This window comes from Salvelinus sp. IW2-2015, linkage group LG36 (assembly GCF_002910315.2).
Source record: "Salvelinus sp. IW2-2015 linkage group LG36, ASM291031v2, whole genome shotgun sequence".
NCBI classification, from domain to species: domain Eukaryota; kingdom Metazoa; phylum Chordata; class Actinopteri; order Salmoniformes; family Salmonidae; genus Salvelinus; species Salvelinus sp. IW2-2015.
The window spans coordinates 1,694,451-1,718,285 of record NC_036875.1 but is presented as its reverse complement, the minus strand read 5'-3'; the positions used below and the strand labels follow the sequence as shown (position 1 = coordinate 1,718,285).

The window sequence follows — 23,835 nt, the reverse complement described above, 5'->3', positions numbered from 1 at the left end:
ATGAGGGAGGACCCGTAAGTCAGAATTCTGTTCATATCTGAAACAACTTTAACCTCACAAATATCTGTTCAGCTTTCTTCCTGTCTTCTTTAGTAAGACTGTACCCTCAGGCCACACTATGCGCCTGCTCTGAAGTTTAAACAGAATAATAGTTGGATTTACAGAATATAGAGCCTTTCCAGTACTCAAAGTGCTGTAACACATTGATACACATTGCACCACCAATGGGTAGCACCCTAGGGTGATGAACGGCAACCATCATCAACCTCAATGCTATTCAATATAGTGTAAATGTTGTGTAACAGGACATCTCTCTCTCTTCTCCTCGTGTGACAGGGAGACAGAGGTCCTCCTGGTGTCAATGGAACGCAAGGTTTCCAGGGCTGTCCTGGACAGAGGGGCATCAAGGTCAGTACCCACTTAGCACCACTGTATCAATCAATAGGTTAACTGATGTGAAATCAAAACAGAATGTAATATCTTTTTTGCATAAAATATGTAAGAATGTATCTCCTTTTTCTCAATTGATCAGGGTGGTCGTGGATACTCTGGAGAAAAGGTGAGGGTTTTTTTCAATAGAAAAATCAATACTTTACTTCAAATGATAATTGATAATATGTTGATCACATAATAGCTTGTTTAAATGTTAGTGATGAGATTTACCCTCAATAACCCTTGTCTTCTGTCAGGGGGAATATGGAGAGATCGGCCTGGATGGCATAAACGGAGAAGAGGTAAGAAAAGCGTAGTTTATTTTACAATAAGATTTGTTTTTCTATGGCATGTGCTGAAAATGTATCCTAAAGTTGGAAGGTCATACAGAACTTTACGTGAACAGTTACAGATCTTGACATATTGGCATCATGTCAGAAGTGCTTTTGAAATCCTCCCTTAAATCCACAACTTTACATAGCAAAATGTACAGTAAATCTAGCTTTGAATGCTTACGCTTACAAGACAGACCCACAGTAGTAAAGGCGAATATAATGACTTATGATTAACTTTTAGACCACGCTTGAATGTGTGGCTGACTGATTTACTGCTTTCCACCAGGGCAAGAGTGGAGTCGCTGGACCCCCAGGAGACAGAGGGAACCCTGGGAGAATGGTGAGTCCTCATGTGGTCATTGCAACCTCATAAACATCATTTTTTGGCTACTTTTCCATGCATTCATTCATTTTAATTATTCGGATGTGCTTACCACTCACAAATGTTTGTTTCTGTGTTCAGGGACCCAAAGGAACTAAAGGACATGCAGGAGACATCGGGGATACAGGAATCAGAGGAGATCCTGTAAGAATCTGTTAACATCTGAAATACAGTACAGCCTTATTCCAGATTACATTTTACATTTCAGTAATTTAGCGATTTACATGAGCAATTAGGTTTAAGTGCCTTGCTCAACAGATCAGTGCTTGTTTTCAATACAGAATTATTTAGTTCAGGGATGGAAAAACTGATACTGGTTCAGTCTTCAGTTGGTGTKACCTTATAATGATAGCAGGAATCCCAATCATTGGGATTCATATGGTAGATATAACAGAGAAACCAACCAAACTAGTCAACAAAGTATTTTGTACTACATCATTAACAGCCAAACTGATTCTGAATCTGATTCCATTTGCTTTGTGTTTGCTAGGGAACCACAGGTCAAGATAACAATGTGGCTGGACCTAAAGGAGACCCAGGCGATGTCGGCCCAGTGGTAATATCTTCCTCTCACCAAGCTAGTGTGTTAACTGCCTGTGGGGATTACAGTGTTTGTATAGGAAATCAACTATAAAGTTTCCTTGTATTCTTAATGTTTTGTGTGCTGATTTGCAATTGCACAGTGAGTAGGAGTGAGCATCTTCACACCTCATTTCCTGTTTAAGCCGTCACTACGTTTCTTTCACCGGTGTCACTTCCTGTTATTGTCATTGATGATGTACTTTGTCTTGAATCCTAGGGAGAGTCAGGGGAGGATGGTAAGAAGGGAGGCCCCGGTGAACCAGGCAGGACGGTATGACTACTCTCTCTCTTCTTCTCTTATGCTAAAAAAGGTGTTATCTGATATTTGGCTTAATATTTCTTTATACCGAATAGTTCACTTATCTATGCACCACCACATTATGAGGTAACTCAGTAATAACTGTGTCTGTATGATGTATTTATTCCCTGTTTGGATTGTATTAGGGTTCTGATGGTAGAAGAGGCCCACCTGGACAAGCTGTAAGTGAACCCTGAACCTTACCTCTGAACATATCCAGTCTTGATGCCTTGCATTAGCAGGCCTAATTGTTGCATAACCAGGCTGCATTACTGTGCCTGATATCAGGGTAACCAGCCCTTYCACACCAAATTACCCATTGCTATCTGCATATTGACAGCACTTCCCATGCAGTCATCAGACTTAAATCATGGCCACTGTTAGTCTAGCCTGGTGATGTCAATACCTACGTCATTACCTTTTTACTCCTGAGACCAAAACCCTGCCTACCAAGGCATATAAACAATGGCTTTTAGTGTCATCTAAAAACTTAGCAGTAAACGTCCACTCCCCAAAGTTGATTTATTGTGGAATGTTTGACTAGTCTTATCTCCTTCACTCCCCTGCAGAGCTCCTTCTTCACAGTCACAAATTTCTCAGAGGGACCTCTTTATAATGAGGCAGAAAGAGAGAATTAGAAAACAACTKTGGAAAAATATTAAAACCTCATAATGTATATATATTGTTCATCTGTAGTCTAAGACCTTATAAATGTAASGGGGAGGGGTTTTATAACCMCTCCCCTTCTATTAATACAACATAAGTATAATCAATTATTCTAATACATCAAACATTTTGGTACAACCCTTATCATGACCCCTAGGTGAACCCGACACCCCCATAATACACATACATGTACTGTAGTGTGGGGCCATCATAATTAGCAGACTTAGCATCCCCCTCTCCATTACTTTCTATGATCAAACTTAGCATATCTAGCTAGCGACTGTCCTTTACATACGCTACTCAATTATCTACAGTAAACTCACTTCATCTAATCTCAATAAACTGATCATGTTTACTGAGGTCTAATCATATACCGTATTTAACCGAGACATGGGTTTCTCCTATGTCATAGGGAAACCCTGGCAAACCCGGAGGTGATGGTGTGCAGGGAGAGCCTGGTATCGGAGGATCCAGAGTAAGTGCCTCCATACACTGTGTTTCTAGACTTGTTGACAGGACATTGTGTAGTTTGTGTTGTGCATGTTTATCGTCCCTTGCCAAAAAATCTATTACTGTCATTACACTTTTTTTGGTATCAGTCATTACATGGGCTTTCATAGTAGCCATGTTTATACTGAAGCTRAGGGGCTGAACTAAGTCCAACAGGCAGTTGAACTTCAGATTCAAATCACACTCACTTTGTAAACGAAACACMATTTTTTATCCACCAAATCTATTGGTCACTTTGATTCTACAGGAGACCAGTCTCTGATGTAGACGTGTGTTTGTGATGCTTTGTCCTACTCAGGGCCAAGCTGGACCAATCGGTGCACCTGGAACCAGAGGTGAGGACGGGAACCCTGGACCAAGGGTACGTGAACTACCAGCACCATTTTAAATGTGGCACACTTCTGATATTGCCGTGATGGCAGGTTCTGCAGCAATGTTAAGACCTCAGTCTCTTCTTTGTATCAAGACATACAGATAGATGTGGGATCTTAATTTGACTCAGTTTGCTACAGCAGAAAAATAATCCTTTAGCAACAGGAAATGTGAAGTATTATGTGGATTATAATTAATGGAMATTTTTTGTAGGGGTTGATACATTTGTCGTTAGGGCAAATTAAGTCTGACGTGTTAAAGTGGAAATGACGAASTWAAAAATTCTCAACAACAAAAGATTGGACATATGTAGGGTTCTCAAAGGAACATTACCAATGTTACCCCCTAAAACTTTGGTCCGAGTTATAGTTAAACTATCTAACCAGTCATCTTTAACCTAATTGTTTGTGCCACAGAGTGATGAATTACCATAGGGTTTTGTGTCCTCTTTGATATTAGACGTTTTTTATGTCTGTTGACATTTAAGTTTGGACTTTGAGATGTACTGCACAGCGCCATATAACTTGATGAAAAGGCATCTAATTGGGAATCACAGTAAACACAAGCAATGTGCGGTTGGATAGAAGTAGCACATGTTCTATAGGAAACGCAGGCAAAATGGATRCATGTGCCTCCCAGCTGACATACAGGAAAAAAATGCTGACACTTAGAGCACATTTCACATGTAGTGTCTGTAGGAGTGAATCTGCTTTGTAATCATGACATACGACAACACGCGTTGCTTCAGCATCGATGTAACCTGACAGTGCCATGGGTGTCAATGGTGAGAAGATTTTCTCTGATTTGTTTATGTTTGTATTCCAGGGTCCAGGAGGAGCCCAGGGAACCCCCGGAGACAAGGGCAGGAGAGGAGCTCTGGGTCGCAAGGTACAGAACTGATCATCATTGGCATCGCTCTAGTCTAGCCTATGCCTCACAGTCATCCCAGCCTTGTTTAGGTTACAGTATATTCACAATGGCCTAAGCCTCCCACTCTCCCGTTACTGGACACACATACACGGCCTATTAGAGTCAACACAGAATGATCCCTAACAAAACTTCCAGGCCCTGTGTCAAATTTACTTCAAGTAACGGGGGTGAATGCAATTAAATCTGGAGGAAATCTCTGCGCGACTCAGAAGGAATGTTTTTTCGAAGTGTGCTTTCTCTCTCTCTTTCTCTCTCTTTCTCTAACTCTCTCTCTCCTCTCTCTCTTTCCCTCTCTCTGCTTCTCATTCTTTGTATATCTGTATCGTTATAGGGTGAGCCAGGAGAGCCCGGACCAAAAGGCATCGTGGGACCTCTGGGACCTCGTGGTGAGCCTGTAAGTCATTACATCACATTCWGTCAGCTCAACACAATTGACACCTMGGGAAGATTAACAAACAGACTGACTATTAATCAGATCGTAGACTACATGAGGTCTACATACATWGAGATGATACAATAAAAATACACAAGTGCAATATATCATAACTTACAGTATGTTATTGGAGTTCGAATCTTCTTTTCCCCTTCTTATCCTATTTAGTGGATACATTTCTGAGATGAATTGTTTCTCTTSTAGCCCTATGACATTTCGTTAATATGAGCCCAGGCTTGTGACAGTGTGAGACACAGATTCTCTACTCTTCTCCTGAAGTGTGCACTTGTACACTCCCCACCACAGATTTTAGCATAGTGTAAGTAAGGAATAAACATTGGTTGTAGGGAGTGTCCATCACCCAAATTACACCCAAATTACAAATGTATACATTGGTTTATTTACCCTGTAAGCAGTCTATGGACTAGGTAAGACAGAAATCCATGCTTAAGTTTTGTTAACCTAATCCATGAGAGGGAATGTGCAAGTAGTCAACTTTAGACATGCTCCAGTCTCTTGGGTCTTCTAATGGCAATCTGGACCTCATAGTCACGGCCAGTTCAAAGAGCAGCAAGATTTATGTCTGTCTCTGAACTCCTCTCACTTCTTAGAACCTGGAGCATGTGTCTCTAATCTCTTAACTGGTATCATTTTACTGAAGGGCTCGTACGTTCTGTCTCGTTTCATTAGCTTCTTACGTGATCTGTTCCAATGCAGTGACTTAGGTCACGGTACTGGTGCATAGTGTCCTGGTACTGTATTGATCAGTGTAGATCAGTGCATACAGCTCTACTTCTCAACTATTATCTCAGTCTGTACATTAGACCTGGGTTCAAATAGTATTTCACAGCTTTCATTGAGTGTTTGCTTGTGTCTGCCTGGAGTGCCAGATGGGTGGGGTTTGCACTTYTGGAACCATACCATTGGGCCATTCATTTGTGCCAGGCAAGCTCAATCAAGCACAGCTAAAGTATTTGAACGATTTTTAATACTATTTGAACCCCGGTCAGCTTGTACATAGTGACATTGTTCATTGTTTAGCACACATGGTACTGTTAACTAAGATTGGGTCATTCGCTTTGCGGTAAGCTCAGTGTTCTCTTCTTACAGGGCGAAGATGGTCGGGATGGATTTGGTATCGCAGGGCCCAAAGGAAGAAAGGTAAATAATCGTACATTTGACAAAATACAATATGTCTGTTTGTCCCTCATATTCATCTGTACTAGTTCCATCTGCACCTACATAATTAATGCAATCACTAATATCCAACAAATTCAACCAATCAATCAATACATCAATGTTCTATGTTTTAATGAGCTTGCATGATGTTATCTTAAATTGCCATCATCAACCCATGCTCAAATGAACTGACAAGTGTCTTCCTTACAGGGTGATGAGGGCTTCCCAGGATTCCCAGGACCAAAGGTAATGTCAAGTACATCATCACTGTCACAGCTTACTCAGTTCAATTCAAGGWTTGCTGAAATGAAGAAAAGCGCACTGTTTCACTCAAATGATCTCAGGTGGAAATATGATCTGTCTGTAGAGAGTAGTCTCTCCAATTTGTTTTGCAACAAAAATGAAAATTAGCATTTMAAAAAATTCAGATAGGTGTCTGTCTTAGTGTTCCATGTGACAGTTCCTACACTGATGTTTCTGTCACCATACAGGGAGCGGCAGGTGATGGAGGAAACAATGGCGGACCAGGACCCATAGGAAACCGTGGCCAGAGGGTGAGTGCTTTAGCTGGGGTGGGAGACTGGGATGAGGGGTGCTGTGTGCTATGGGTGTTTCTTAACTGATAATATAACTAAAACAACCACTGTGATATGTGTTTGTTTTACCTACCTTTGTTGAATGCACTGACTGTAAGTCACTCTGGCTAAGAGTGTCTGCTAAATTACCAAATAGAAATGTAAAAATATCAAGGTAGAGTGTACCATACAGTATGGGTAAATTGATGCATACATTTGGAATGAAATCATACAAAATAMATTTTTTAATCTGACTTTTAATGCTATTTTATTGCTGTTCTAGGGTGTTTCAGGGGAAATCGGTACTCCGGGTCAAAAGGGAGAGGTTGGATACCCCGGGCCTTATGTAAGCACTGACTTTTACAGTGGGTCCCTTTCTCAGACCCATATTTAATCATGGTCCTGGACTAAAAAGCACTTTCAATTGAGATTCTCCACTTATAATGCATTTAAATCCAGGCTTAATCTGGATCCAGGAAACCAGCCGCATGTGTTCACAACACTTTATAAACCATATATTCTCTCCTTGGCTCTGCATAATAATCCATAACTGTATAGATATTCATAGTCATGACTTTATAGTCTAAGACATTGTTAGCAGTTTAATTCAGCTCTAGGAAGAGGCTATCTATATTTACCCATAAAATTAAATATCATGACCTCCCACATAATGTCACATTATAAAATCACCATACATAATTTTGTAACATTCACAGTCTTTGGAGGTTTGCCAAGTAGCATATGTATTGTATATAACGTCATTACAAACCATTCATTGTTTATATAATGGACACARATAATGGTGTTGTTATCTGGAGYGGTGCCAGGCCTGAGAAAGTAGCCTRGTGYTTTGTCTCCTTCCAGCTGTGTCCATCTGTTCAACTCTAATGTTTGTCTTCCCACAGGGCCAGAAAGGACCGAGAGGACCTGGCGTTGTGGTAGGAATCCATTTATCAGACAGAAGACATTTTGTATAGGAAAATTGACCAAAGTTTACATGTGTGGAATATGTACTGTACAATGTCTTAACATCGGTTTKAAATTGTCCGTTTTCTCCTTAGCAATGTGACCTTGTGAAGAAAATCAGAGACAACTGTCGTAAGTATAAAATTCTTACACTGATCACCATGTAATATACCATATTTAATGTATTAATTGGCACTAGAAGGGGCGGTCGGGGCACCCACAACCGTATGTCATGTAAAACCACCTCAGATACACACTGCATAAACGACATCCCTCAAAAAAAAATGACATTTGAGTACGAAAGGCCCTAAAACTTGTTTTCTTTTTCATTTTATTCTCAGCTTGCTGCTATGGTCAACAGGAGTGCCCTCTCTACCCCACTGAGCTAGCCTTCGCCCTGGACGCCTCAGAYGGCGTGGGTCGGCCGGCATTCAACAACATGCGTGACGCCGTGCTCCGTCTGGTCGGCAACATCACCATCTCCGAGAGCAATTGCCCACGCGGTGCCCGCGTGGCCCTCACCCTCTACAACAACGAGGTGACCACCGAGATCCGCTTTGCCGATGCGCTGAAGCGCCGCTCCCTGGTGCAGCGCGTGGAAGGCTTGCAGGCATTACAGACGCGCAAACAGCGCAGCCTGGAGACGGCCATGAACTTCCTGGCGCAGAACACCTTCAAGAGGGTGCGCAGCGGCTTCCTCATGAGGAAGGTGGCCATATTCTTTGTCAACGGGCCAGTGAAGGATCAGCGGGCGGTCAGCGCCGCGGCCCTCCGTCTCTACGACTCCGGCATCGCCTCGGTGTTCCTGGTCAACAAAGAGGATGGCCAGCTCACCAGAGCCCTGAAGGTAATATAAAGGATGCAGAAATAGACCCCTCTTACACAGGGTAAAAGTTTTGCTCTGATACCAAAATACAAAGTAGGGAATACTTTTGGCTGTGCTCCATTATCTACACTACCATAGTATTTAGAAGAAAAATATATATTGGCATGCAATGTGAAAGTATAGATATTGGAATGTAGCTATTGCTCTGGTACCTGAAAGCAGTGTACAACACTTAAACATGAATTTACAGAGATGTCTTATTGTCAGCTGACCTGGCCATGTTTTTGAATTGCCATTGCCTCCTCCCTGTGTGTCAGATGAACAACACTGGGTCAGCACTGGGTCAGGTGATCGTACTGCCTAATCCCGGAAGTGCACAGTACAACTCGGCTATCCAAAAGGTCATGAGCTGCCACATCTGCCTGGGTAAGAGCTTWTCTCATATCCTCAGAGATTGACTTCACACAAATGCTGCATTGAATTGTTATTTACATTTATATTCAACACCCAAGACGTGTGTTCTTGTGTTCTTGTGTTCTACATTTTGAATTTATTTATGATTGTGTAACTGATTTGTCCACACTTTCTTTCTGATCATAGTTCTTCTATTGTAAGCTTATTGGATGCACATTGCCTCTTGGTGCCATTGACAGTTGCATACCAAACAAAAGTAGCTTTCCAAACAAAYCCAGTAAGACATAATGRAAGCCAAAACGCCTGAGAYAATTTCTGTGTTCATTTATTCTCCAGACTCCTGCGCTCCAGACCAAATTTGTGACTACGTCCCCCCTCAGCAGTCGAGAGACAGGAGGTCCTCCACCACCGACGTGGACATTGACATGGCCTTCATCATGGACAGCTCCGAGACCACCTACCCCACTGTCTTCACCGAGATTAAACGCTACGTTGCGCACATTGTAGAGCAGCTTGAAGTCTCGTCAGACCCTATGGCATCCATCCACCACGCCCGTGTGGCTGTGATCCAGCAGGCACCCTACGAGTTCCTGCGCAACAGTAGCGGCTCGCCAATCCGCGTGGACGTGGGCCTGACCGACCACCGCTCGGCCCAAGACATCCGCAACTTCCTCCTGGACAAAACGCCCCAACTGGAGGGTGGGCGGGCRCTGGCGGCAGCCATCGAGCACACGGTGGAGCAGGTGTTTGAAAGGGCGCCCCACCAGCGTGACCTCAAGGTGCTGACATTGTTCGTGACAGGCCCAGTGGAGGAGGATGAGGAGCGGCTGGTTGCCGTGGCCACCGARGCCAAGTGCAAGGGCTATTTCTTGGTCATCCTGGGCGTTGGCGAGAAGCTGAGTGCTGGGGACGCCCGCGTGATGATGCGCATGGCCAGTGAGCCCTCCGACGTCTTCTTCAAGAGGYTGACCAGCACCTCGCACTTCTACGACAAACACATTCAGAACTTTGGCCGACTGCTGCCCAAGTATCTCAGCAGTAAGTGCTTTATTTCACACTGTTGCCGTCTTTTGAGTACCTGTTAGACTTATGTCCACCTTTTATTCACTGATAACAGGCTTTTCATAGAAAAAGCTAATTCAATAATTAGTTTGAATSCACATACTGGTTGACACATTGACAGTCGTTCAGGTTGACATTGTGGAAACCACTTACAAACGTTGTAATGGCCTTTTAGTCAGGTCGACACCATAGGTGAAGATTGTCCTTTTCCTCTTGTGTCTGCAGTTGAGAACGCTTTCTACATGTCCCCTGAAGTCTCCAAAAACTGTCATTGGTACCAGAGTGACCAGCCATTCCCCAAGTTCCCCTTCCCCAAATCACACCACAGCCAAGAGTGAGTATTCAGATCATGTTACATGATACATTTGTATCCTATTATGACATTGTTCATCATGATTGTAAATCACTATAGTTTATGTATTGGTAGAAGTCAGAGGCTGGAGACGCACGGCATCGTCAAAGACCAATTATTTTTTACCTAAAACAATTAATAAAGACATTTGTAGTAAAATATAATGGGGAAAGGGAATGAGAAGGTTCCTTACAGTGTTGGGAAGGGATCACAGAGGTGATTGAATGAGGGTRTGAGGCATGAGTTGAGGTGTTCAGAGGCATGACTTCAGTGTAGGACAGGGGTTGAGGTGTTCAGAGGCTTCAGTGCAGGACAGGCTCRTCACGGATGGGTGGTGTTGGAGAAGAGCKCAACTCTTCCACTGAGGGCAGGACAGGATTTGACTGAGAAGACAAACAACAATAACACAACACAGTTAGAAAAAAGAGCTAAGAATGAGTTTGTCCAAGCAAGGAGTAAAATCATTGATGTGAATGATGTCGAGAATCATGCATTTGCCCAAGGTGTGGAAATGCTGGATACAAGGATTAGGTAACAAATTCTATATTTTAAAATGTTTAATAGACAGACAGACAGACAGACAGACAGACAGACAGACAGACAGACAGGACAGACAGACAGACAGACAGACCAGACAGACAGACAGACAGACAGACAGACAGACAGACAGACAGACAGACAGACAGACAGACAGACCAGACAGACAGACAGACAGACAGACAGACAGACAGACAGACAGACAGACAGACAGACAGACAGACAGACAGACAGACAGACAGACAGACAGACAGGTGCACCAGGAGACAGACACGATCCTCCGAGTGTCGCGCATGATGTGTAATAATGTGAATGTGTTTGTCTATGTGATTGACTCTACGTACAGTAATGAGAGAAAAATGACAGGGCTACTCACAGGGCTTGGAATGGAAACATTSAATGTGCCAGTGGATGAGAGGGCATATGAGACATGGCTTCTGTTCATATCAAAGAGTTGACACTGGAGGTGGAGTGGTCATGCCCTCTTAATCAGGGAACAGGMSGAACTTAGAAGTAAATASAAATAGAAGATTAGTTMATTCCATTACAGTAGTGCCATCATAGGTTTGGGCAGCAAGGTTYTCCATGAAGTTAAACGCAGACATCTAAGAATTAACAAAGTCAAACAGACTGCATATTTCACCCACTTGACACTTGAAAGTAGCCCAACAAACGTTCCTGAATGAAGCCCTGATCATCCACATACTTGATGATAACTAACTGTGAGTGACAGCTGATGTCTGTGGTCTCATCCATTTGCCACTTTCAATAGTTGATGCAATGGAAGCTTTCAAATCATTCTGAAWTGATTTTGACAATCCAGAGAAGACAGTAGAAACGTCCATATGTTCACCAAGTAAAGCATCGTAATGTGCAATTATCTTTGCAAGCTCCTTATCGTTGCCCTTGTTAGCGGAACTTTCCCTCTCAYKGTGCCCCCTTGCTTCATCCCGCAACGAGCCATTGTTTACAATGGCCAACTCTTACATGCCCCAAAATGCTGTATCCCTGTTTCTTCTTACCTTCTTGTTGTGTTGCGCTGTTGGAATATGCAGACCTTCATCCATTACATGWTCGATGCAGGTTTTWTCCAGAAGCTTGAAACTGATCTGGGCACGAAAGGGGTTCTTCAATAAGAAATCCACGTCATTGTCATTAGCGTTAGCTAGCCATTCTGGCAGAGAAAACTGCACTCTGGTAGCTAGCTAGCTAACTACTTGCTACTAAAGTTACAAAAATAAAGTTCTAAAACCAAGAAAACAATATATATTCTACCTCCTCCATCTCCTAATTTGAATTGAATAATATCCCCCCAAAAATCAACTCTCATTCTCAATCTGTCCAACAATGTCACCAACTCACCAAGCTTCCACAGCTTCTGAAAGTACTATGCATGTGTGGTTAACACATGCATAGTACTTTCAGAGAGTAAGTTCACTCTCTGATCCTTTGATTGGATTGACAACATGTCAGTTCATACTGCAAAGGCTTTGATTGGTTGGAGGATGTTGTCTGGAAGTCGTCTAATTACCATAGGTCTGTGGAAGGGGGTGAGCAGCATGAGCAATATATGTTTTCTATTGAAGTCAATGTAGCCAGAGGAGGATGGAAAATAGCTGTCCTCCGGTTACAACATGGTGCTACCCTAGAGGGTGCTGTTGAGACTACTGTAGACATTCATTGCAAAACAGTGTGTTTTAATCAGGTATTTGGCAACATATATTTCGTATAGTTTTATCTAAAAAGGATAACTTTTTTAAAGTTTCATTATATTACATTTTTCTGAAATTCACTGTGTTAGGATGGTCCTCCCCTTCCTCCTCTGAKGAGCCTCCACTGGTAGAATCTTATATATTCTGTGTCAATAATCCAYTCTATGTGTAGGAAACATCAAAAACACCATGAAAATCACCAGGCAGTCCATCCAAGAAAGCACAAMGGTAAGACATGAAATATAAAATGAAATAGCAGGGTTTACATCCAGTTCAATAAATCAATCCCCATTTCCCGTGGTGGTTCAAAGACTAATCAATTGTCAATGTGTGTGTTTTGTTTTTTGACTGTGATTTTATTGTCTGCTTGTGTGTTATTTTTGCGTGTATGTAAATACCACCCGGTTTGACCACTAGACCAAGAGGAGTTGCACGTAGCCAATGCCACTTCCAGTGCCCTGACCCTGCGCTGGGCCAGCCCGGACCCCAAGCTCATAGCCTACTTCGAGGTGGTGGTGACGCGCCTGCGCGACCACACACTGGTGCTGAGGAGGAATGTGACAGGCACGGAGCTCACTGTAGGCGGCCTGGAGAGCGCCCAGACCTACCACGCCGYGGTGACCACACACACCGCCCAGGGCCACGTTGCGGCCGTACACAAAGGCATTATTACCACCAGTAAGTCCATGAACACACCACAGTGATTGTCTGGTGTGCTTAGGTTACCTGTTTTACTCTGCAATGGTGATGTCAACCTGAAATCCATAGTCAATGATCACAGTTTCGCCAGAGTGATTGATAGTTATGTGTATACTGTACAGTAGGCCTTTATTATTTGGAAAAATACAATTTCAGATTCATTGTTATTATGATAATGAAATKACTTTTKGTTTATTGTTGTGGAACATCCAAGCAATGATTATAGGGGCTTTTCCTGTTTCGTCAATATCTTCTTGGCGTTCATATATTTCATTGGAATTTGTTCCTTTTTGTAATGTAAGACAAAACAAAACAAGTCACCTGTTGGCAGACAAGCCACACAACATCCATAAATATTGTTTTAACTGAATCCACTGACCATTGTTATGTAATGTCTGATTGGACAGAAGCAGCAGCAGAGCATAAGGTCGCTGCTCCCATGGAGGTGACTGGTATCATAGCCACTGCACCACTGGACAAACCAGAGATTGGTRAGTGACACCTGTCGTGTGTGTGTGKGCACGTGTGTATTCGTGTGTGTGTGAGCGAGAAAGATGGTCGGCGTGWTTTAAACCAGGTTTTCTTTAAACAGTTAGCTGATTTATTAGGCATTGAGGACAATTGATTTGTCCCGTGGGAACTTGCAATTCAAACTCAAAAAGGGCCCGCCTCTACTTTTGAGAAGCGTTCCCCTTTGTTTCTATCTAATGGTCTCTAATGAGAATTCATTGTGWTTGGATTTTCATTGACCGCATTGTTGTTACCACAATTAATCCAACAGTATTGAGCAGCATCACTCTTCAAAGCACATTAAGCCTTATCACGAATGATGCTCCATCATTTTCAAGTTAAAAGCCCACTCATATATAATTAGTTTAAAATATGAAATACGTCTGTAAATATCAGAGTGGGCCTTAAAGAAAAGAACAAATGTGCTTTTAATATACACGGAATGTACAAAACATGAGGAACACATTCCTAATATTGAGTTGCACCCCCTTTTGCCCTCAGAACAGCCTCCATTCGTCGGGGCATGGACTCTACAAGGTGTCGAAAGCGTTCCACAGGGATGCTGGCCCATGTTGATTCCAATGCTTTCCACAGTTATGTCAAGTTGGTTGGATGTCCTTTGGGTGGTGGACCATTCTTGATACACATGGAAAACTGTTGAGCATGAAAAACCCAGCAGCGTTGTAGTTCTTGACAGGTGACATCGATAAGGGATCATAGATTTCACCTGGTCAGTCTATATCATGGAAATCAAATTGTGTAAACTCAGTGTGGAGCCAAGAAGTCCAGAGGAGAATGTTACTTGATAAACAACAGAACTGTTCACTGACAAGACAATATCGTCAGTGTTATTTTAGTGCCTGTAGCTTTTACAGTGAGAGACCCGAAAACTGTCTTAAAATAAATAGGTTGCAGGGCCATCAGAGCTGTAAACCTGCAATATCTGCAGGCTATTTTTCAGYGCAAAACCTACAAAGTCTAAAATGTCTTGTGGAAAAGAACTCCATTGATGAAGATTTATTGCTCACATGTTGAGCCTTGGCGTGAGGCCACTGCAAGTGTTCCCATATGGTAGACACATAAGGTAGTAATAGCTAAGAGGTGAGGTCATCTACAATAGTTGTCATAGTGACTGCTGATATTTTGATTATAGACATACTGTATATATTCATGATCTATGTACATGTCATATGATATATACTGTATATATTATATAAATACACTACTATTCAAAAGTTTGGGGGTCACTTAGAAATGTCCTTGTTTTTGAAAGAAAAGCCTTTTTTTTCGTCCATTAAAATAACATCAACCTGATGAGATATACAGTGTAGACATTGTTAATGTAGTAAATGACTATTGTAGTTGGAAACGGCAGATTTTTTATGTAATATCTACATTGGCGTACAGAGGCCCATTATCAGCAACCATCACTCCTGTGTTACAATGGCACATTGTGTTAGCTAATCCAAGTTGATCATTTTAAAAGGCTAATTGATCATTAGAAAACCCTTTTGCAGTTATGTTAGCAAAGCTGAAAACTGKTGTGCTGRTTGTCAATAGGAACATGCYATACTAGCACTATGTMATGTGCAAAGCAGAAAGGACTTTATCGTAGGGTGGTTTTGACAGGTACGCCTGAGTCCAAGACTGTCGATCAATTCATGTACTTTCTCAGCATTACCCGAGAGGTACTTGTGGAGTTGGCTCAACAGGATTAAGWACAGATGGTGGTTTCGCTACATATCACGGAGATCGCACAGCCACAGACCTAATMAATTACTAAAATGTACTAACATTAACATATATTAACTCTGATAGCAACATCGTTAATGGAAGAGCAGTTTATTGAATATGRCTATTATTCTTTCATCTCAACAATTCACCAATAGAAACCTATGCTCCTGTACAACTCCTACCTTTTCCACTCGACTCACAATGAACAATTTACTGTTCAAAACTACTCACAATATTAATTGCAGATGTTCAACCACTGTAATGTGCAATCGTCCTACTAATTGATTTTCACGAGTTTCATTTACCAGCAATGAGATACATTTCATTTCCTAACAAATGTTCTGCTTTCACTTTTCAAACACTTCTAGCCATTAACAATTTCATTACATATTAATTACTTACTGTTTAGTGATGGCTGACAACTGGCTCACAGTAACTCAAATATGCTTTTAGATGGGTGATGTTCATCTTAACCATACTAATACCTCTCTCTTCTCTCTTACCCCTCTTGTGACTGGTCTTGTTTTTGCATGTTCTAGCTAACGAGCTCACAGACCCATGCTCTCTTGACTTTGACCCTGGATTGGCGTGCAAAAACCATCAGGCTAAGTGGTTCTTTGACAGAAAGAATGGGATCTGTACCCAGTTCTGGTACGGTGGTTGTGAAGGCAATGGCAATAGGTTCGAGACTGAATCCCAGTGCTTGAAACGCTGCATGAGGTCAGGTGAGTGGTCCTTGTTGCCAGGTTTTCTGAAAGCTTGTAGAGGCTCTTTGCACCTGACTGGTCTAATTTGACAAACTAACTAAGTAGCCAATTGTAGACTGTCTTTTGCTTGATAACAGCTGTTTTAAGCAGTCCTGATAGCTAATGACATGCTTTTGAAAGTAAATGCATATTATGTTACCTGGTTAGCTAGCTGATAAGCTATGCTACCTGGTTAGCTAGCTGATAAGCTAACCGTGGTACTTTTGTATATTGTTACTTGAGTGTTATTTCATGTGACATACACCAAAGTCACCTATCATGACTGTACACAACATCTATTATATCATGCTATCAGTGTAAAAACAGCTCTATATCGTTCAATTAAAGTGTTATGGGTTGTTGTAGATCAGTTGGTAAAAGGTTGACTTCAGAAACTCTTGTTTTTTTTTCTATTCTACATCACCAGAACCTCAGCAACAAGTGGAACAGCTTCAGACTGAGATCCTTCCAGCTCCCGGTAAGTAAAGCTATTAATATACACWGAAAAWAATATAAATGCAACAATTTCATAGATTTTACTGAGTTAGAAGATGTGTTGTGCTGCATGGTGGTCACACCACATACTGACTGGTTTTATATGGAAATYRGTCWATTTAAATTAATCAATTAGGCCCTAATCTATGGATTTCACATGACTGGGAATACAGATATGCTTATGTTGGTCACAGATACCTTAAAAAAAACAGGTAGGGGCGTGGATCAGAAAACCAGTCAGTATGTGGTGTGACCACCATGCAGCACACCACATCTTCTTCGCATAGAGTTGATCAAGCTGTTGAGTGTGGTCTGTGGAATGTTGTCCCACTCCTATTAAATGGCTGTGCGAACTGGATATTGGCGGGAACTGGAACACACTGTCATACACGTCGATCCAGAGCATCCCACACATGCTCAGTGGGTGACATGTCTGGTGAGTATGCAGGCCATGGAAGAACTGGGAGATTTTCAGCTTCCAGGAATTGTGTACAGATCCTAGCGACATGGGGCTGTGCATTACCATGATGAAACATAAGGTGATGGCGGTGGATGAATGGTACGACAATGGGTCTCAGGATCTCGTCACGGTATCTCTGTGCATTCAAATTGCCATCGAAAAAATGCAATTGTGTTCATTGTCCGTAGCTTATGACTGCCCATACCATAACTCCACCGCCACCATGGGGCACAAATCACTCGCCCACATGACACCATACACGCTGTCTGCCATCTGCTCGGTACAGTTGAAACCGGGATTCATCTGTGAAGAGCACACTTCTCCAGCATGCCAGTGGCCATCGAAGGTGAGCATATGCCCACTGAAGATGGTTACAAYGCCGAACTGCAGTCAGGTCAAGACCCTAGTGAGGACTAYGAGMATGCAGATGATGGTTTCTGACAGTTTGTGCAGAAATTCTTTGGTTGTGCAAAGCCACAGTTTCATCAGCTGTCCGGGTGCCTGGTCTCAAACATTCTGCAGGTGAAAAAGCTGGATGTGGTCCTGAACTGGCGTGGTTACACATGGTCTGTGGTTGTGTGGCCAGTTGGACGTACTGCCAAATTCTCTAAAACGATGTTGGAGGCGGCTTATAGTAGGGGAATTAAAATTACATTAACTGGCAACAGCTGTGGTGGACATTCTTGAGTTGTCATGCCAATTGCATGCTCTGTGAAGAATTGAGACATCTGTGGCATTGTTTTGTGTGACAAAACTGCACATTTTAGAGTGGCCTTTTATTGTCCCCTGCACCTGTGTAATGATCATGCTTTTTAATCAGCTTTAAGATATGCCACACCTGTCAGGTGGATACATTATCCTGGCAAAGATAACACCAACAGGGATGTAAACAAAACACATTTGTGCACACAATTGGAGAGCAATAAGCTTTTTGTGCGTACAGTAGGGAACATTTCTGGGATCTTTTATTTCAGCTCATGGGACCAACACTTTACATGTTGCTTTTATATTTTTGTTCAGTATATAATATTCACTGAGTGTACAAAGCATTAGTAACATCAGCTCTTTCCATGACATAGACTGACCAGGTAAATCCAGGTGMAAGCTATGATCCCTTGATGGTGATGTCATCTCTTAAATCCACTTCAATCAGTGTAGATGAAGGGGAGGAGACAGGTTAAAGAAGGATTTGTAAGCCTTGAAACAATTCAGACATGGAATTGTGTGTGTGCTATTTARAGGGTGAATGGGCAAGACACAAGATTTAAGTGCCTTTGAACAGGGTATGGTAGTAGGTGCCAGGCGCACMGGTTTGATTGTGTCAAGAACTGCAACTCTGCTGGGTTTTTCACACTCAACAGTTTCCCATCTGCTATCAAGAATGGTCCTCCACCCAAAGGACACCCAGCTAACGGTAGGCCAGTAGTCGAAGAGGGTCATTGATGAAAGAGGACAAAAGAGGCTGACAAAGCAACAGACAGTTAGTCAACTGACAGTCCAGTACAACATTGGTGCCCAAAGACCCKTAGAAGATTACCTTGACACAAAAGCAGTATGGCAGCCCACGACCTTACATAGTTCCACTTTTTTCAGCAAAAAACAAGGAATTGCAGTTGCAGTGGGCTAAGGAACGAAAACACTGGACACTGGAGTTTTGTAAAAACATTGCCTGGTCTGATGAATCCCGGTTCCTGCTGTTTCATGCTGATGRGAGGACTAGGGTATGGAGAAAACCACACGAGTACATGCATCCATCGTTCCGCRTGTCAACATTGCAAGTTGGTGGTGTGATGGTGTGGGATATGTTTCCATGGCACACATTGGGMCCCTTGATAAAAGTGGAGCAACGTTTGAATGTCACAGGATATCTGAACATCATTGCCAGGTGCATCCCTTCATGGCAGCAGTGTATCCATCTACAAATAGATTTTTTTCAGCAGGATAATGCCCCATGCCACAACGCTAGGATTGTSCAGGAATGGTTCCACGAAAATGACAGTGACTTTAGATTACTGCAGTGGCCTTCCCAGTCACCAGATCTCAATCCAATTGAGCATCTGTGGAATGAGATGGAACGAGCTATTCGGAGTAGAGATCCAACCAGCCAACTTGACACAACTGTGGGAAGCATTGGAGTCAACATGGGCCAGCATCTCTTTGGAATGCTTTTGACACCTTGTAGAGTCCATGCCCCGACGAATTGAGGCTTTTCTGAGGCCAAAAGGGGGTGCAACTCAATATTCCTAATGTGTTGTACATTCAGTGTATATGCCATTTAGTAGATGCTTTTATCAAATGCAACTTAGTCATGAGTGCATACAATTTACACATGGGTGGTCCCAGGAATCAAACCCACTACCCTGGCATTACAAGCACCATGCTCTAGCAACTGAGCTACAAAGGACCACTATTCTCAGACTATGGTGGAAAAAACATGCCTCACATTTAGTTGTGGTCTCTCATCTTAATACATTACAGCCTGATCCATTCCAACTACCTCTGTAGAACATATGACCGTCTTTGATCGCTGTTTAGTGCGTCATCCAAATGCTTTGCGGTTCAGCTGACATAAACATGAAAGCATTTCCTCCTAAACCAACATGTCTAGGTTTCAGGCAGGCAACCCTGACTCTCAACTGAAACATGATTTAAATTCGGTCCTCTTGCCCAGATCCGTGGAAAACCCTGATATATAAACTCTACTGTAGCAGGTCATATACATTGCGTAACACAATTTCCTCGGTCTGTGTTCACTTTGCAAACAAAGATCCCCTTTGTGTCTGGCAAAAAACCCTCCATTGCCTCTGAATGAAGTATGGAATGAGTGAAAAGCCAAGCATGGAGAAAGGAAAAGTTAAACTTTAGTCTTCCCTGAAACTGGGCCAAGTCATAAGCGTGGAGCAAATTAATGAAGAGGGCTATTCTTTGCAGGGTTCATTGTGTTTTGGACTAGTGAACTTTGCATCAATGAGCCTGATTATGTGGTTCACTGTCAGACTTAGTTTTCCTAGGTCTTGGTCTAAATGGGCGGCAGAGAGTTCTTATTATGATCTGTAGTACTGTAAACTATATTCGAGATCTTGAGTTTGTAGAAGGAATGGCTTGTGGTGGGGAGTGCTTTCTCTCAAGTTGTATATCATATTCACCTCTATTATGTTACAATTAATACCCTATTGGAACAACTATTGGATCATACAGGCATCCCCAAAAACACGTGGACAAATATTCAACATAAACAGATGTCACGTCAATGGATAACAGATGTCACTGTTTTGTGTTATCCTGAAATGAATTCCAACATGTCTCCACAAACAAAAACTGACMACATGTTTATTGACGTTGGATGTCATTCGATTTTCATTCCCACTGCATGAAACATGTTCTGTACACACTACACCTGCAAAAACATGTCCTTAGCTACACCATTGTATTATATCCTAACAGTGTACCTTTTCAGAGCACGTGTTCTGCGGTGTCCTTGCTTTGCTATGTGCACAATGCATAGGCTTTGGCTAAACGGCTTAACCCTGGTTTTCGAACCCTGTCGGACACATATTCATTGGCCTGCCTATTCTCGTCTCCCTCACAGCGGCCTTGACAGGAGTGAAAATCTGTCAGCTCCCCAAAGAGGAAGGCGCATGCGCAAAGTTTGTTCTCAAGTGGCACTACGATGCACTCAGCAAGAGCTGCTCACGCTTCTGGTACGGAGGCTGTGGCGGCAACCAGAATCGCTTCGAAACTCAAGAGGAGTGTGAGAAGGCCTGTGGAAAAGCAGGTGGGTCTAGCTAGTCATCATATCTGTGTGTGTCTTTGTCTGTCTCTGCTATTGCCTGTCCATCTATTTTTCCATTCTTTCATCTAGTCTGTCTATTTGTACAATAATTATATTTAGTTGCTGGTGTCTGTCGAACTGTCTATGTCCATCTATTTAGTCGTCGGTCTGTAAACACTGAGTATACMAAACATTAAGAACTTGTTAAATCCACTTCAATCAGTATAGATGAAGGGGAGGAGAYAGGTTAAAGAAGGATTTTTAAGCCTTGAAACAAGTGAGATAAGGATTGTGTATGTGTGCCATTCAGAGGGTGAATGGGAAAGACAAAAGATTTAAGTGCCGTTGAACCGGGTGTGGTAGTAGGTGCCAGGTGCAACAGTTTGTGTCAAGAACTGCAACGCTGCTGGGTTTTTCACACTCAACAGTTTCACGTGTCTATCAAGACTGGTCCACCACCCAAAATGCAACTCCATTTTAGGAAAGTGTTCGTAATGTTTCGTATACTCTGTGTATTTATCTAGTAATCTAACCGTTGACTGTCTACTCACCTCCTTGTAGTTAGATCTACACTATATATAAAAAAGTATGTGGACACCACTTMAAATGAGTGGATTCGGCTATTTCAGCCATACCCGTTGCTGAGAGATGTTCCATCTGTCAATCCACCTAAAACTAATTTCTCAAGGACAGACATGCTATTGCAAATATTCTGTATGTGTAAATAAATGCTCAGTGGAGTTTTCCTTCAATCTTGTCCTGAGGGCAGCTCTGCCTCGAGGGCAAAAGGCATGGGATTGGTTGGATGAAAGCCGTGCAAACCCCGAGCGGCACTCACAGCGACGAGTGAGAATGAAAGGAAAGAGAAGAAAAGGCTCGCTCGGTGGTAGGTTGGTGGTAGAATGGGGGCGTAACAAAGTKTTCTATATGCAAAGTTGCTCTTTCGAATCTTACCACAACCCCTAACCTTTACCAATAACATKTATTTTATAAACTTAACCCAACACCTAACCCTAACCTTAGCCAATTGGGATTACGTGTCTAAACTTAACCWGTCACATTTCATGACTAACGTTAACCAATCACATTTATTTCTGCAGTCGAGGTAGACCTGCCCTCAGAACAAGATCAAATAAGGGAAACTCCAAAATGCAGGGAGAATTGGTTTATTTTTTGAAATCATGTCTGTCTTCTTCCCTGCTTTTCACCGACAGCACCTGTCAACCAAGGAGTCATTGCCGCAATACGAACATAGGAGGACWTTGATTCATTGTCAACGCATTCCTCTTCTGAGATTCGGAAGAAAACCAACTAAAATGGCCAAAGAAAAGCTATACCAAAGGAAAGGTGGCTGCACTGGATTCCATGAACAGGATTTGAKCAAAAACAATCTTGAAGTAGTCTTTTTCACAAAATGAAAGCAACACAATTTTTGCTGCATGATATTTCCTACTGGTGCTACATAGGGTTTTTTTGTTTTCTCTGATGGAATTGCAGAGTACRTCCAGTGTTTGTAATGTAAAATTCTGCAACAGTTACACCATATGTTTTCATAAAATAATAAACTCATGAGAATAAGGTTTTATAATTCAAATGTATGTGTATGAACATCTTGGGACAGAGATGATCAATAAATTGTTATTTACACATACACACACACACACTCACATTCACACACAGGTCCACAATGACTTTGAAAGGCTCATCATAGGTTTATTTTACTTCACTATATAATAAGYAAGTAAGCATTTCACTGTTACTCTACACATGTTGTTTACGAAGCATGTGATGAATAACATTTGATTTGATATATCCCCCAATTTACTTTCCCTCACCATGCCAAATACTCTCCTAGTTGCAGAGTTCACGCTGATGTTAACACAAGTCCTACCTGGCAGTGTGTATATAATGAGTTCAACCAATTTCTCAGCGTCGAAAGGAATTCATCCTGTAACGTAAATGCACTTCTGGAACCACTGCCTCAAACACATGTTCCAGTTTTTGAAGATGGAATGTACTTGTCAAGCTGTTTTTTGTTTTGTTTTACTGAACTTTGTGTTTCATCTGGGAACGGGGGGGAAATAAAAATGAATTAGACTTTCTAATAAGCTCGAGCATTGAATTTCTTCTWTTTGATCTCTTGAATCACCATCTATGCAGCACGCTGTGTATCTAACATCAAAACATAGAATCAAAGAGCAAAAGACTGGAGAAAATTCAGAGGGAAGGAATTAAACCGATGAAACTCTATTTTTGAACATGGGAATCAAATGGACAGTACTGTGTTAAAGAGGAAATTCAGGGTCTGGTCCTGTAAGGCTGGAGGAAATCTGGTACATGACTCAGTTTGAGAGCAAAGCCCTTGTAAAGTACTGACTGTTCCTTGGGGCCTGGGAAATGTCAGAGTGACCAAGAAAGAGACACAGGCCAAAAGTGAAAAAGGAAGATCTTAAAGCACAACAAATTCGTAACATATTGCATGAATTGGATTCGTAACATATCACACAAATTGCAWAATRTGTATGATATCATACAAACTGTTACATTCGTAGCATATCACACCAAATGAATGGTGTAGTACACAAWTGGATGACATAGTAAACAAACAAAGGGGGCCAGTTTTGGCTCGTGAGTGCCATTTTCAAAACGACTGTCTGAAATTATACAAAAGTTTGAGCGTGCATCTTTAACAGAGTGAGAGATCCTGTACTAACAGTGTGTGTGTGTGTGCATCTGATACTGACACAACATACATTTTTGATAATTTGTGAGAGGACTAGGAAAAGGTCCAGCAAAGCACTTACCGGCGAACAKAAGTCACATGAGTTTAGGGATTGATCATCTAACCAGTGTAGA

At 42.1% G+C, this 23,835-nt stretch overlaps 1 protein-coding gene across 1 annotated transcript in view; it reads left to right on the top strand.

The window, feature by feature from the left end:
- LOC111959564 (collagen alpha-3(VI) chain) overlaps positions 1-22,626 on the top strand; it is a 41,463-nt gene extending 18,837 nt beyond the window's left edge. Inside the window, exons 13-43 of the mRNA XM_070437766.1 lie at positions 6-14; positions 337-408; positions 533-559; positions 690-734; positions 1,054-1,107; positions 1,231-1,293; positions 1,640-1,705; positions 1,949-2,002; positions 2,176-2,211; positions 3,108-3,170; positions 3,504-3,566; positions 4,403-4,465; positions 4,839-4,901; positions 6,051-6,101; positions 6,330-6,365; positions 6,611-6,673; positions 6,978-7,040; positions 7,600-7,632; positions 7,756-7,792; positions 8,002-8,507; positions 8,804-8,912; positions 9,237-9,938; positions 10,188-10,296; positions 12,736-12,791; positions 12,981-13,241; positions 13,670-13,753; positions 16,046-16,231; positions 16,680-16,730; positions 20,797-20,982; positions 21,749-21,865; positions 22,194-22,626. Of these exons, the coding sequence (XP_070293867.1) occupies positions 6-14; positions 337-408; positions 533-559; positions 690-734; positions 1,054-1,107; positions 1,231-1,293; positions 1,640-1,705; positions 1,949-2,002; positions 2,176-2,211; positions 3,108-3,170; positions 3,504-3,566; positions 4,403-4,465; positions 4,839-4,901; positions 6,051-6,101; positions 6,330-6,365; positions 6,611-6,673; positions 6,978-7,040; positions 7,600-7,632; positions 7,756-7,792; positions 8,002-8,507; positions 8,804-8,912; positions 9,237-9,938; positions 10,188-10,296; positions 12,736-12,791; positions 12,981-13,241; positions 13,670-13,753; positions 16,046-16,231; positions 16,680-16,730; positions 20,797-20,982; positions 21,749-21,865; positions 22,194-22,234 (3,369 nt within the window). The 3' untranslated portion in view covers positions 22,235-22,626. The remainder of the gene's footprint in view (positions 1-5; positions 15-336; positions 409-532; positions 560-689; positions 735-1,053; positions 1,108-1,230; positions 1,294-1,639; positions 1,706-1,948; positions 2,003-2,175; positions 2,212-3,107; positions 3,171-3,503; positions 3,567-4,402; positions 4,466-4,838; positions 4,902-6,050; positions 6,102-6,329; positions 6,366-6,610; positions 6,674-6,977; positions 7,041-7,599; positions 7,633-7,755; positions 7,793-8,001; positions 8,508-8,803; positions 8,913-9,236; positions 9,939-10,187; positions 10,297-12,735; positions 12,792-12,980; positions 13,242-13,669; positions 13,754-16,045; positions 16,232-16,679; positions 16,731-20,796; positions 20,983-21,748; positions 21,866-22,193) is intronic.
- Positions 22,627-23,835: the final 1,209 nt, after the last annotated feature.